The sequence below is a fragment of the Musca autumnalis genome, unplaced genomic scaffold (assembly GCF_047663935.1).
Source record: "Musca autumnalis isolate F117 unplaced genomic scaffold, ASM4766393v1 scaffold_5, whole genome shotgun sequence".
NCBI lineage: Eukaryota > Metazoa > Arthropoda > Insecta > Diptera > Muscidae > Musca > Musca autumnalis.
In genome coordinates this window covers 126,613,946-126,629,863 of record NW_027412088.1, presented here as the reverse complement: position 1 = coordinate 126,629,863, position 15,918 = coordinate 126,613,946, and the positions used below count along the sequence as shown (strand labels likewise).

The following is a 15,918-nucleotide window of genomic DNA, read 5'->3' as shown; positions in this document are numbered from 1 at the left end:
TATTTAAGCTATTTTATATAATATTAAATTGAACATTATACTGTAGTTTACTGGGCATATGAAAATTGAAATAAATAAATAAAAAAATATTGTACGCCAACCAATGTATATTCGCAATATGTCAAACTTTTTATTAGTTAGCATGCGGTGTTGAATTTCTTTTACACCGATGCATCAAAAGACCATTGTAACACAGTGTGCGCAGTAGATGAAGACTAAATAATATGTCTTCAATTTTTAGCGCCGAAGCTGCTGGAATTTTATCTGCAATAGATATTACCAAATGTAAGACTGTCATTTTCTCCGACATTCGATCAGTTTTAAAGGAAGTTGCAAACATTTATAACACAAAATGAAAATCTATTAATAAAATACGAGACTGCCTTATTTCCTATATCAACATTATAAAGCTATTCTGTTGGAATAAAAGGAAATGTAAATGCAAATTCGGCAGCCAAATATGTATGTGTGTATAGCACCATTAGTAAATGATCCCTTGATTGAGAAGCTTGATCTAAAAAACCGTATTTGTTCCAAACGTGATCAACATTTCCAAGATATTAGATATTATCAACACCGTATAGCCTACTAATATGAATAAAAAACAAATTTGGACTTTCTACCAACTCCGAATGGGACATACAAATTCCACACATCAACATCTACAAAATAATGGTCCACGTCAAGTTACACAAACCTCGGAAAAGACATATAAAAGAGCTACATACATACCTGGGTTTTCGGAGAGATTTTCTTCCTCCAACATGTATAATAAAGAAAAATACCAACTGGCCTTCAAAACCACCAACACAAATAACAATTTCTTCAGTCGAACGAAATCAAAAATACCCCACGAAGACAAATCAAATCTTGTCTATAAGATTAAATGTAATGGTGACGGATCCAACGTATGTCAAAAAAAAAATATGTTGGTACAACAAAATCTAAACTAAAAACATGACTTATCTCCCATAAATCGGAGCAAAAAGCCAAAATTAAGCCGGTAGATTAAAAAACAGCCTGCATACAGAAATGACATACACCTAACTTCAAAGATGTAGAGATCCTAGCACAAGAAAACAATTATAAAGGCAGATATAGCCTAGAAATGCTACATATTGTAAACGTACCAAATAATCAACGTATGAATTATAAGACAGACACCGAACACTGTGCGCAGACTTACAGGATGTCATTGAAAAGCACAAGAAAATTTAGATGGAAAACTCTTGTCAATAAAAGAAGATGTGTTAAGTTGAGAGAATAACAAAACTATGCAATTATTTTTCGCAACAATTGTTTTATATTTTTATAAAAATAGTTATTTGTTTTTTTAAAGCCAACAACTCCCTGATGATGACTATCGATGATAGTCGAAATATCGGAAAAATAAATCAACATTAAAAAACGAACTTTGTGTTTTTTATTTCTACTGACCTAAAGCCAAATGAACAGAAGAAGATAGTGATCAAAGGTCAATTATACGAAAATCAAAACAAGAACCTTGAAAACAAATGTATTAACTGTGGCAACATAACATCCGTCCAGCAAATACTAGATTCTTGCACCAGCCTATCAATCATGCAACAACAACACTCCACAATAATGGAATGGAAATGCTTAGAAACCCCAGTGCTGACAACATCAAATCTATCTACAATTTCATACCGAATACAAAAACAGTAATTTACTTGTTCGCTACTTTAAATAAGTTAATTTATATACAATGTATTAGCTGATGGCCTCTGCAGCCAATGCTATTGTCTTTTTATATTAATCTTATATTCACTATAAAATTCATATTATTAAATAAATTTTCCAAAATGTTTGTTATAATATAACAAAATTAGAAATAAAAAGTAATTCACGAACTAGAAATTCGTGTCAAACCATTGATGAAAATGGCATGCATGTTATAGCATTGGTGAAAATTACATGTGAATGGGTTGGTAAATATGGCATGTTAAAACATTTGGATCAAAAATGAAAAATCTTTTGAGGTCCACCCTCATATAAAATTAATCGATGAAGATGCTAACATTTTACTGGGATGTTGAGCATTTTTTTCAAGGAGGTTTTTTGTTCACTGAGAGCTCAAAATGCAAAATTACAGTCACATCAGTTGGAAAATGTTGCTCAAAGCGTCGAAAATCCTTTTCTATTATTTTTGGCTCGTTATAAACATTTGATTAAAATATCCAGGAGCTCGTTTAGAACTATTTTTAACACTATTTCACACAAGTGGGACCACTGTGCACGGAAGTAATATCGAAATAATGAAGTCAGCGATGTTCTTAAAACTTCTCAATATTTTCAAATGATAATAATTTCAAATAATGCAGTAGCTGTGGCAAGACATCAAAAAAGCAAAAGTGCAATCACCTAAAACGAATATGGGATTTTTCAAATGTAACTACCTTTTCCATTAAGGTGCCTAAAAAGAAACATTATTTATCCACGAAATGAATTTCTGCACGCATTCGAGATGGTGTCTAATGTTTTGATTTTAGGCATTCACATGAGCAAAATATATAAATAATATACATTTACTTACTCTCCCCCGCGTGATGCTTCGACTTTCGCTGGAGCCCTTGTAAAGGATGTAACCATATCCGGTTTGGTTAGAGCGTTATAGAGATCATTTGCACTACACTGAAATTCTTCTTCAATAGTAAGCGTTCGTACGTCTAACTTACAGCCAAGGGTCGTGACCTCTTTTGATGCGTTAGAACGTGAACCATCATAATTGAATGAATTTTTTCCTTTGGGTTCATTATTATACGATGCTTGCGCTTTTTCCGAGTTCTTGTTAGGTAGAATCAGGTTTTTGGAGTACTCCTCCTTAAGCTCTTTTATATAAATGCCCAATAATTGCCTTATTTTCTCTCGACCATTGTTATACATAAATTGTTTTAAAGCTTCAGATTCTTCGTTGGATTCATCAATGGTAATAGTTATTTCCACATCGTCCAATTCATTCTCTTCTGAGAGGTTTGGTATAGTTGCTTTACCTTTATGTTTCTTTTCATTATTCTTAAAGAAACCAACCCAGTTTAGTGTCAATTCCCATTCGTAGAAAAATATAAGTTTTCCTTTACGATTATTCGCAGTCGCTTCACCACTACATTTGTCTATAGATTCAATAACGCATTCAATATTTGCATTACCTAAAAAATTACAAACATTATTTATTATTTCCGGCAAAGTTCTGTAAGCATACCAATCTTTATATTTTTGAAGAGCTGGTGAAATCTGTCCTTTGACCAAGGTGTGGCATTTTTTTCTGTCCAATGCCAATTATTTACGTTTGTAGCGTCAGGACGTTCCTCAACAATCCAGCGTGGATCACCTTCACCCCACTTTGCCATTTTTAATTATTTTATTTTTCCGCAAACTTATTCACTTATTCTCTTGTTTTGTCTGAAACTTCGAGAACATATGTATATTAGAAACATAACCTCAAATATTTTGACAGCTGAAAAATTCCAGATAAAAGTGAAAGTCTAAAAAATTTGCGTTCCATAAGGGACAACGTTGTCAGTATTGGGAATTTTCTTTGGAAAAGGGGAATAAATATCTGGGATTTTACGATTTTTGGGGTATTTCTTTTTAATGCCAAGTTTACACTTGCGCTCTAAATCCACTTGTTGATTTCAAACATATCACAACCCAGCAACAAAATTTTGGAAGTTGTGCAGGTGGAGTTATGATTTCACAACATCCTTCGATGCAGTCCACACGGAGTTATAAAAAATGTACTCCGTTGGATACATTTTATAAGTAGCTTTAGAGATCCCTTCAAAAAAATAAAAACAGTTGGTTGATCCCTACCCGCCGCTGGGGAAATCATTTATTCTAAAAATAAGAGGGAGTGTATACATTTCTAAGAATTTGTTATAAAATAAAGAAATTAAAATCTCAGCTGCGAACAGTTTTGCCGTAGTTCACGAGACGGAAATTTTTAGTGGAGTGGAGTGCAGTTGGAGTCCATGTCGAAAGCTGAACTAGTGATGGGAAGGCAACATTAAAAACCTTTAGGATGATGAAACAAAATCAGATGCGCTTGGATTAAATCGAGAACGGAGAAAGTAAACTCAAATGTGATTGAATTTAATTTATTTTTGAAAATGGTAAAACCGGCAAAAGTTGTAAACTGCTTCCATATGAATGATATGGTGTCCGAAGTAAAGGAACGCTTTTCGAGTAAAAAGTGGTAAAACTTGAAGATTATTGCACGTAAAGGAACAGAGCTATGGTGGAATAATAAGGTGTAACGCCAACAACAGCTGATCTTCATACCAGTTGTCAAAATGCGTTATTGTGAATAAAATCACATACAAAATGTAAACAAGCAATTCACAGTAATGCATTATTGTGAGCAAATTTGACGCTTGACATGATTTGATGTAACACCTTCTTATTCCACCATGAATAAAAATTAGCTACGAGAGTCCTAATTGCGTTATATTTACATTTTGATTCAAATTTGTTCTATTTTAGAGGATTTTCAAAAATCTTTTATGTTTTCCCTGAAAAAGAATTTGGAACGACCCTATTATTCAATATTTTCTTTGACAATTAATTTTCAACAACAACAATGTTGTTTTTGTAAATTTTGTTTTTGTTTAAAAATTGTGATACTAAAATTTTTTGCAGCAATTCACTATCTACCTTGTTTATTCTGATACGTGAAAAGTGTTGCAACTTTTGATACTTCCCAGCAAAAATTTTTGGAAGTTGTGCAATTGGAGTTATGATTTCACCACATCTATGGATGTACTCCAACAGAGTTATGAAAAATGCACTCCGTCCGATACATTTTATAAGCAGTTGCTGTAGAGATCTCTACAGGAAAAAACAGTTGGTTGATCCCTACACATTTCTTCAAAAGATAAACGAGAGTGTATATATTTCGAAGAATTTGTTATAAAATATAGAAATAACAACTTAAGTTGCGACATTTTTTGCGGTAATTCACGAGACGGAAATTTTTAATGGAGTGGAGTTGGAGTCCATGTCGAAAGATGAACTAGTGATGGTAATGCAACATAAAAACTTTAGGATGATGAAAGAAAATCAGATGCGCTTATATTAAATCGAGAACGAAATAAGTAAGCTCAAATGTGATTGAATTTAATGGAAACTTTTTTTAATTTGTGTTTATATAATAAAGTTCTTTGTGTTCTTGTTTTACACAAATAATAAATGCATTTTATTTATTTTGGGATATTTCGCAATGGCTTGCATTTTAATTACATCTTTAGACTGATTAAAAATGCAATCCGAAGAACGCATATAAATTCAATTCAAAGAACTGCATCTTAAGCCGTGATGGACTGCATACTATCTGTGTGCTGTGGAAGCAAAATGGAGTGCATCCTAGCTGCGCGCTCTCTTGTAAAATTCATAAGTGAATTCATAGGAAAATATGAGCTCTGTTCCAGAACTAAAAAGTTTTTACAATTTTTACCACTTTTACACATTTTGCGTTCCCGTACACAAAATTTATATGAAAATCGTTTACGACTTTTACAACTTTTACGACTTTTACCACTTTATAAAGTACGGGAACAGGCCAATGTACTCCAACAGCAAATGTACCGTACACTTGTAGTGATTCAACTGTATCCGCGGATGCAAACTTTTTGCTGGGTTTTTAGGCAAAAACAAACCCAGCAAAAAGTTTGCATCCGCGGATGCAGTTGAATCACTACAAGTGTACAGTACAAGTGCCGTTGGAGTACATCCCTAGCAAAAAGTTTGCATCCGCGGATGCAGTTGAATCACTACAAGTGTACAGTACAAATTCCGTTGGAGTACATCTTTTTCTATGAATTCACCTAAGAATTCTACAAGACAGCGCGCAGCTAGGATGCACTCCATTTTGCTTCCACAGCACACAGCTAGGATGCAGTCCATTTTCGATCAAAATCACAGTTTTTGATGTAGTGTTTTGGATTAAATTTATAGGCACTCTTCGGATTGGATTTTTAGTCAGTCTAATGATGCAATAAAAATGCAAGCCTTTGCGAAATATCCCAAAATAAATAAAATGTATTTATTATTTGTGTCAAACAATAGCACAAAGAACTTTATTATATTAACACAAATTAAAAAAAGTTTCCATTAAATTCAATCACATTTGAGATTACTTTCTCCGTTCTCCAATTAATCCAAGCGCATCTGATTTTGCTTCATCATCCTAAAGGTTTTTAATGTTGCCTTCCAATCACTAGTTCAGCTTTCGACATTGACTCCAACTGGACTCCACTCCATTAAATATTTCCGTCTCGTGAATTACCGCAAAAATGTTCACAACTTAAATTTTTATTTCTTTATTTTATAATAAATTCTTAGATATGTATACACTATTATTTTTAGAGACTTTTTACTTTTTCGTCATTTAGAGCTGTTTTGCCATTTATTTGCTAAAACAGGCAACATTTTGCGTCATTTACCATACAAAAATAAATGACGATAGCTGCGTCATTTATTCTAAACAACGCACGAAAATTATATTATAAGCAATCCTGTTTTTTTTTTGACATAAACTACCGAAAAATGAAAATGTTTCCATGTAATGATGTTGAATTTCAGCTGATTGTCATATTAAAAGGAAAACAAGCAATACGTACAAGAAGTTGAAGTTGAAGTTTATTGAGACTTGTATAACAATTAAAGAATTCGAAACGTTACAATGAAGAACTTAAAACTATTACGTATTATTTTAATAACAATAAATGGTTATCAACTAATACGTACAAGAAAGAAATAAAAATACAAACAAAATTATGCAAATGAAATAAATATGGCAAAAGAAAAAAGTTAAAAAATTCAGAAAGAGTGCAGTTTAAGGACTCGTCTGGGATGATTTTTAATTTTTGGTAACATGTTCTGTATACAGTCCCAGTTATGATGGTACAATTTTTCGAGATCAAATGCATACGTTTTGAAAAATTGGTCCATTGTTTTTAACTCCGTACTATGAACTGCAAACTATGAATATATGTGGACCTTCAATTAGTTTCCGTCTTGGCCATGTGAAGCTATAGATCAACCATTCATTCATGTACCTCAAATCATTTGTTTTCCAAACAATGACAATTTTTGTGCCAATTGGGTTTGATAAAGTCCATAAATGATGAAACCAATTCAAATTCAATTCAAATACCTAGGTATTGCTAACAGCTTCGGGTTTAAGTTGTATGTGCAGGTTGAATGAAGTTGGTCCAGGGGCTGGATTCTTGTTCTGTGAAAATTTGAAATGAAAAATAGTTGCCTTATAAAATTTTTCATTTGACATTTATTGCCTTTATAAAAGTTTTCATTTCAAATTTTCATAGAACAAGAATTGAGCCCCAGGTCAGTAGTGTGGATCCAAAACATTGCTTATGGGTACTTTACACGATATGTGTTTTGCATATGGGTTGTCACTTTTTATATACAAAATGTATACGCAAAGTGGCAACCCATATGTAAAATACATATCGTGTAAAGTACCCATTAGCCATTTGTCAATTGTTGCCGATCACTAGACACAGTGGGGGAATCAGGAATTTCGTACTCTTTAATGAAAATAGAGAAAATGAGTTTAGTTGAATAACAAATAAAATGATTGTGTTACAATTTACTTTAGAGCATCCTCAAAAGTGGAATTTTTAAGTGGACATTAGATTAGTGGTATCACAGTTGTTCCAATATGAAACGTCAAAACAAATGGTTGTAGTACGAATTCGCCGAAATATTGACAAACACACATTTGAAGTTTGAATTCCAATAAAAACCCAACAAAAATTTTTGGAATTTGTGCATGTGAAGTTATGATTTCACAACATCCTTCGATGCAGTCCACACGGAGTTATGAAAAATTCACTCCGTTGGATACAATTTGTAATCAGTTGCTTTAGAGATCCCTACAAAAAAAAAACAGTTGCTTGATCCCTACCCGCCGCTGGCGAAATCATTTATTGTAAAAATAAGAGAGAGTGTATACATTTCTAAGAATTTGTAATAAAATAAAGAAATAAAAACTTAAGTTGGTCCCGGTCCACACTAGAGTGATTTCACTGAAAAAATTGCATGAAATTATGCGTCTCTAGATCGACTTCCATAGTAGAGTAAAATCATAAAATTGCTGTAGTGGGTAATTCGATTTAAGAACGCCTAATTTCATGAAATTTGTAATCATGGTATAAGTAAAGAGGTAGATTTAAATGGAAAAAATCTATAGAACCCTTGTTTTTCCTGAATTCCTAAAACATCAAAATTAGTAAACACAAAAGCAACAAGTGGGTTTGTTTATAATACCAATGTTGAGCATTTTATAAAAAACACGAAAAATGAATGAAAGGTCAAGGTTTCTCCACATAATCGAGTTGTGCATATGATAAAATGTTTTTTCAATTAAAAGCTGACAAATTTCTTCCATACAAATGTTCTAAAAACTATTTTAAAAACCATTGAATTCGATTGCTTTTAAAATAGTTTGGCATATTATTCAAACAGCACACAAACATACAAAGATTGTGTATATTGTGTTGACGTTTTAGGAACAGTCGAAAGAAAAAAATTAAATTGACAGGAAGCTTTAGCTAACCTTTCTTATTAAACCATGTTTTTAATTAAATTCACGCTAGTGTGGACCGGGGCCTAGTGATGGGAAGGCAACATTAAATACCTTTAGGATGATGAAACAAAATCAGATGCGCTTGGATTAAATCGAGAACGGAGAAAGTAAACTCAAATGTGATTGAATTTAATGGAGACTTTTTTAATTTGTGTTTATATAATAAAGTTCCTTGTATTATTGTTTTACACAAATAATAAATGCATTTTATTTATTCTGGGATATTTCGCAATGGCTTGCATTTTTTTTTTTGCATCTTTGGCTGATTAAAAATGCAATACGAAGAATGCCTTTAAATTCAATCCAAAACACTACATCAAAAGCTGTGATTTGGATCGAAAATGGAGTGCATCCCTGCTGTGTGCTGTGGAAGCAAAATGGAGTGCATCTTAGCTGCGCGCTCCCTTGTAAAATTCAAGTGAATTCATAGAAAAAAAATGTACCCCAACGGCACTTGTACTGTACACTTGTAGTGATTCAACTGCATCCGCGGATGTAAACTTTTTGCTGAGAATAATCAAGGTAGATGAACATGAATTTTCAAAACAAGTTGTTGTAAATTGAATTAATCATCAAAAATATACGACAATATAGAACTTTACAACTTTATTAAATTTGAAAACAACATATATGAGATTAAGCTTGACTTACCTACAAATAGTAAGTAAAACGCACATCTCAACAAAACAGCCAAAGTTAATCTAAAAATAGACACACAAAGCACAGTGGACGATTGGTTGTTGTTATTTTTCGACAACTATCAAAATAGTTATGTGCATTCTCTGCAATGTGGAGACACATGACAGTGGGAGTAGTTAATTTGGTTTACATAGTCCCGGTCCACACTAGCGTGAATCTCATTAAAAAATTTCATGAAATTAGGTGTCTGTCTTAGTAGACAACTGCTCCACTCGGAGACCTTGAGGTCCATTGTGTTCATCCTGGTAGATAACTGAAGAGAGAAAGAACAAGATAGTAGATGGTGTTAGCTGGTAGAGTGTGGGTAGAATTTCCGGGTTATTGTATGTTTGTGGTTGTAGTTTGTGTTTGATTAAATGCTGTTTGTTGGAGCCATATCAGGCCCTTTGCGAGATAGAGCAATTTTGACGGTTCTGTTTCGCAGAAAGCTGTTAAGGACATTAGTTATATGTTCTCCTATGGTATGCAGTCTTCTGGAGATTAACATAGGACACCTGCATAACAGGTGCTCGATGGTTTCTAGTTCCTCTTCATCATCGTACAGCCTGCAGTGTTCAGCCGAGCTTTCCTCCCACTTGCACGTCATTGCTCTTATTCTGCCATGGCCAGTAATAATGCCCACTGCTTGTCTAATGTCAAGTTTCTTCAACGTGAGCAGTGAGGCGGTTCTCTGCTGGGATGTTTTTGGTCAGATGGCCCTTGAAGTGTTGCAGCTTGACGTATTTTGCCAGAGTTGCCGAAACTTATCCCGACAGCCCTGTTCTATTATTTTCATGAAGTGGCACATTGGTGGCTTGATGGAGTTGTCAGCTGTGATGTTTGGTGACTCCGATCCGCGGCGTGCGAGTTCATCGGCTGCTTCATTCCCTTTGATGTTGCAGTGTCCTGGGACCCAAAACAAGGTGACGATTGATTTTAGTGACCCCAAAGCGAGTTTGAAGTCTAGAACCGCCGCGGAGTTGATATGATGTGACTTGAGTGATTTAAGGGCCGCTTGGCTATCGACAAAGATAGTCACCGGTCCAGATAAGTCCTCTTTCAAGTTGTTAATCAGTTCCGCATCTTTCCTGATTGCAAAAACTTCGGCTTGGAAGACACTACAATATTCGTTCAGCCTGTATGAGGTTTGTATATCGAGGGATTCGCTATAGACACCTGCTCCTGTGCCTGTTTCCATCTTAAAGCCATCAGTATAGATCTCTATACCGTCTAGAGGTGGGCTGCTACGTGTCCACTCATCCCTATGGGGTATGTGCACCTTCGTTTCCTCGAAGCACATTTGTGGTGATATATAGTCACTGACGTTCCCGGAGGATATTGGTAGTTCGAATCGACGTAGGATTGCAGTTCGACCATAGTCTGAGCTGCGCCATGAACCTAGCTCCTTGAGCCGGATTGCACTCTTTGCCGCTTGTTCTTGTACTACAACGTCCAGCGGATGCAGATCAAGTAGTACATTTAGAGCCGCTTGTGGAGTGCTCCTTGTGACACCAGTAATTAAAAGTGATGCCGCTCTTTGGGTGCTGTTCAGTTTGCTAAGATATGTAGTTTTATTCAGAGCATTCCACCATTCCAGAGAGCCATAGTTAAGAATTGGGCGTACTACGGTCGTATATATCCAATGGATGACCGTTGGTTTCAGACCCCAACTCTTGCCTATGGAATTTTTGCAGGAGTATAGAGCTATTAGACCTCTCTTGGCGCGTTCCTCGACATTTCTTTTCCACGTTAATTGGTGGTCCAGAATGATCCCGAGGTATTTGGCTTCCGAGGAGAGTTCAAGATTAACTCCGTCCAGCATTGGTAGGGTGAAAGGTCTGACTTTCCTTTTGTTCGTAAAAAGAACTAGTTCAGTCTTTGATGGGTTCACTCCAAGACCATTGTTGGATGCCCATCTTGACAATTTGATTAAAGCTCCTTGCATTAGTTCCGATAGTGTTTGTGGGAACTTTCCGCTAAACATAATGACGACATCGTCGGCATATGCTACCGTTGTAATGTGTAATCTATCAAATTTCATCAGTATCTCGTTTATCACTAGAAGCCACAGTAGTATGACACCACCACGAGGTGTACCTCTAGTGACATATTTCCGAATGGAACTCCCACCGATGTTTGAGTTGATTATTCGACTGATGAGCATGCCGTCAATCCAATTGATCAGTGTGGAGGAGATACCTAAATTTATGAGATAGCTATGAATGGATTCGAGTCTAACGTTATTGAAGGCCCCGTCAATATCAAGAAAGGCTGCTAACGTGTAGTTCGATCCCTCCATATTCCTCTCGATATGTCCTACTACTTCATTCAGCGCTGTTTCTACCGATTTGCCTCTCAGGTAGGCATGTTGGGCAGAACTTAAATCTGTGGCCGAAAGCTTGGCCCTAATGCCAAGATCTAGTAGCCTCTCTAGAGTTTTTAATAAAAAGGAAGAGAGACTAATTGGTCTATATACTTTGGAAGTGTGTGACTTGACTTCCCCGCTTTTGGGATGTACACCACAGTTACTTCTCTCCATAGAACCGGTATGTAAGATAAACACAAACAAGCCCTGAAAATAAGTTCCAGATGTGGAATCAGTGCCCCCAATACATTATGCAGCATTGCAGGTATGATTCTGTCCGGACCTGGTGATTTGAAGGGCTTGAATGTGTTAATGGCCCATTTAATTTTTGGTCGGCTTATGATTTCCTCTATAACATTCAAGTCTTCGGTGGTATGGTTGTGTATCGTTAGAGCTTCAGGTTGCTCTGATACATCCATACAATTGGGGAAGTGAGTCTTAGCTAGGAGATCTAAAGCCTCTAGGGCCGAGTTGGTCCATGTGCCGTCGTCCCGTTTGATGCTACCAATGGTCTTCGGGTCCTTTGATAGTACCTTACGGAATCTGGACACATCTTTAACTCCCTCTATAGTCTCGCTAAAGCAAATCCAGGATTTGCGTTTAGCCTCCTTAATTTCGCTGTTGTACTTATTGAAAGACACTTTATAGTTCTCCCAATCGGTGGACAACTTTGTTTTATTGGCCTTATTATATAATCTTCTGCTTGTTTTCCTAAGATTGGCAAGTTCTTTTGACCACCAAACCGGTTGGCTTCTCCTGCCAGGGTGTGTAAGTGGGGAGGAGGCCTCATAGCTATCCATTAAAACCTCTGTTACATGTTTCACTGCATTATTAACCTCATTAGTAGTTGTGGGATAGCGGGGTGCCTCCAGCTTTGAGGTTACTAGTTCAGCAAACTTGTCCCAGTCGGTTTTCCGCGGATTCCTATGTGGTGGTTGCCGAATTCCGTCAACAGAGACTTGGAAGAGTATCTTCCGGTGATCACAAAAGGAACACTCTTTGGATACTTTCCAGTCAATGATTGGGATTCGTCTTTATTGATGAGGGTTATGTCAATAACTTCCTCCCTATTTTTATTTTGAAAAGTGCTCTCATTTCCCCTATTACATATTCTCATATTATATTTCAGTATAATAGCGAATACAGACTCACCCCTAGCATTCGTGTCACTGCTTCCCCAGTGGAAATGATGGGCGTTGGCATCGCACCCCATGATAATTAGGCAGGTGCTTCCCATCATTTCTATGAGACTTTCAACATGTTGGCCAGGTGGGTCAGGGCTCTCGTATGGCATGTAAATTGACGCGAAGATGGTGGATTTTTGTGACCTATCTTGCATTATAACAGCCGTGATATCTCCTCCGCTGTAATTGGAGAGATACATTAGATTAAGATTCTTTTTGGCAACTATACAGGTTCTTACCTTGTCTCCACTGGATGTGGCGAAGGTAGTATAGTTGCCATCGCTAAGGCCGGCAACCTTATTTTTATAGAGATAAGGTTCCTGTACCAAAGCGGTGTCAACTTCGGATTTTTTGAGGGAAAGTAGAAGTTCAGCAGCAGCCGCTTTGCAGTGATGCAGGTTGATCTGCATGATGCGAAGCGGCTGCTGCTGTCGTTCCTTTACTGTCTTTGACCTAGGCGGAACCTTATACATCCTAGGCCAAAGTGCAGTTTTCCCTCGCGATTCCGTTCCGGGTTCTGTCTACTGAGTATTGTCAGTATTCTTGATGGTTCGACCGCGGGCGGTGGTACCCATGCTGACAATACCCTTCTCTTAGGGATTTCATTTACACCCACGGTCGACAGTTGACAACCCTCCTCCCAGAGTTCACCAAGGTCATCTATTGTGTCGACAAGGAAGTTCAGAGATTCCCTGTTTTCACAGCAGATGACCTTGATGCCCCTGTAGGGGTCGGCACTGCCGAATCGGGTGTGCTTTGGAGGCTCCCCTTCTCCTGCTAAGACTATATCACGCAGCTGATTCTCAATCAGCCGCCAGTGTCCATCACTGATCCTGCCTTCTGGATCAGCTTTGTCGATGACTGCTATTCGCAGTTCATCCGGCACCATCGGTCTTTCCGATTTGTTTCTCTTCCTCATCTCGTTACTTTTAGGAGGAGATCGAGAAGTCACCTTGTGACTCAAGTTCGTCTTGGTGGTCTTCTCGCTCTCGTTCCTTTGGTAACGGGCAGAGGAGGTAGAGGGCCTTGAGCCCTGTCTCGGAATGGGTCTCTTAGCACTGGGATGCGGTTCCTCCGTAGATCTAACCCTCTTCACCGGGTTTTTCGGTGAAGTAGGGTTAAGCGCATGCCCAATTACAGAGTCCGATTCTGGGACAGGCTTCCCGGTTCTCACCTCCCCTGGATTTTGAGGCTTCTCATTCGAGGGTGGCATCATCTTAGGTGGCTGAGTCAAGCAAACATCGCTCGTGTTTTGAGCCTTGTGGGCTGTGGGAGCTTCTGTTGGCGTTGACTCAAGCAGGATCTTATCGACCATCTTGATGCGAGACTGCCTATCAATATCAACATTCCTCTTTGGTAGGTGAGGGTATTTCCTTTCGAATTTGCTCACCACATTGAGGTTGGTTTTTATTAATTTGCAGTCTCTCATTGAGATGGACAAGATTATGCAATGACCTTCGGTAACCTCTCCTCTCTTTCGTCAGTCGACTACCGCCATTTTTTGAGGTGGTGGGAATTTTTTCGTCCAAGACTTTGTCGCTGTTCCATCCTCCGTGGCCTGTTGCCTCTGTAGTTTCGGCTTATCGGCTCCGGCCGATATTCTGATATCCCGGGTCTCTGGTAGCCTCGTGTCTGCAGGTTTTGTAATTTTCGTTGAGTCGGAGGACAGCTTATCTGCAACTACAGTCGCTGGAACGACTGTGTTGTTGAGTTCGTCGTCAGATAAGCTGTCCTCCTCCTCAGCGGAAACACATCTCCGATCTGGACTTGGGGATACTATCCGCTCCAGCATGGCTAGGAGCTGTCTGCTCAGCAAGACTGTCCTCTACGACTTTAAAATCAGGCGTTATTCGTCCGTCCCCTTCCAGCGCTGATGTCCTACCAACCGCAGGTTGATTAGCGTCAGAACTGGTTGTGGTCATATCATAATCCGTGGGCATTGCAAGATTGTTGTCAACTGTGGGTTTTGGGGTTTTTGTTTTGTTTTGTAATAATTTCGAATCCATAAGTCATTAATTTATTGGGGGAATGGAGGTCGACCATGTCATAGCCCTCCAGTACCATGGCAAGGACTTTACAACTAAGTCTATACTGCATTGAGGCGTCCAGGTTATTCTATGAGGCTCCGTTCTACTACAGTTGGTACCCTAACTGCAAACCGTAAGAACACCGATAGGCACGCGTTCGCCTGACACCCCGGCATTAGGGGATCTCTATTACGACGGAGATCACTTCGTGGGTAACCTTTGGTCGGCCACAATTTCCTCAACCCAAGCTCCAGAAGATTGGGTTGAGGAAATTGTGACCTTAAGCCCCCGCATCGCGTCAAGATTGTTACCCTTGGCGAGGGAAGAGACGCATAATTTCATATCAAAATGTCAGTAAAATTACTGTAGTGTGGACCGGGACTAAGAGAACTGATGAGTAAAAGTGGCGTTGGACGAAACAAATCTTCTCTGCCATCCCCTAAAGTAAGCAATTTTAATTACATCCCACTTTAAACCTGTTCATGGTATAAGTAAAGAGGTAGATTTAAATGAAAGAAATCTATAGAACCCTTGTTTTTCTTGAATTCCTAAAACTTCAAAATAAAAGCAACATGTGAGTTTGTTTACAATGCATTTTTTGAGCATTTTATAAAAAACGAGAAAAATGAATGAAGAGTTATGTTTTCTCCACATAATCGATTTGTGAATATGATCAACTGATTGTTTCAATGCAAATCTCACCAATCTCTTCCATACAAATGATCTAAAAACATTTTTAAAAATCATTGAATTCGATTGTTTTTAAAATTGTTTGGCATATTATTCAAACAGCACACACACATACACAGTTTGTTTATATTGTTTTGAAGTTTTAGGCATACTCGTATAAAAAAATTTAAATTGACACAAAGCTTTGGCTAACCTTTATTATTAAACCATGAACCTGTTGTTTTTAAATTTGAAAACAACAAATATGAGATTAAGCTTGACATACCTACAAATAGTAACCCAGGAAAAAATGTTGGAAGTTGTGCAAATGGAGTTATGATTTTACAACATCCTTCGATGCAGTACACA

At 37.4% G+C, this 15,918-nt stretch overlaps 2 protein-coding genes across 2 annotated transcripts in view; both read right to left on the bottom strand.

Moving 5' to 3' along the window:
* LOC141405255 (activator of 90 kDa heat shock protein ATPase homolog 1) overlaps positions 1-3,498 on the bottom strand; it is a 42,938-nt gene extending 39,440 nt beyond the window's left edge. The window contains exons 1-2 of the mRNA XM_073989367.1: positions 3,221-3,498; positions 2,555-3,167 (exon numbers count right to left, since the gene is read on the bottom strand). Coding sequence (XP_073845468.1) covers positions 2,555-3,167; positions 3,221-3,368 — 761 coding nt within the window. The 5' untranslated portion in view covers positions 3,369-3,498. The remainder of the gene's footprint in view (positions 1-2,554; positions 3,168-3,220) is intronic.
* Positions 3,499-7,503: 4,005 nt separating this feature from the next.
* LOC141386750 (uncharacterized) lies at positions 7,504-13,263 on the bottom strand. The gene is made up of 3 exons (XM_073955670.1): positions 12,822-13,263; positions 11,953-12,552; positions 7,504-7,565 (listed from the first exon to the last, which is right to left on the bottom strand). The coding sequence occupies exons 1-3, from the start codon at positions 13,261-13,263 to the stop codon at positions 7,504-7,506; spliced, it is 1,104 nt and encodes a 367-aa protein (XP_073811771.1).
* Between the last annotated feature and the right edge of the window lie 2,655 nt (positions 13,264-15,918).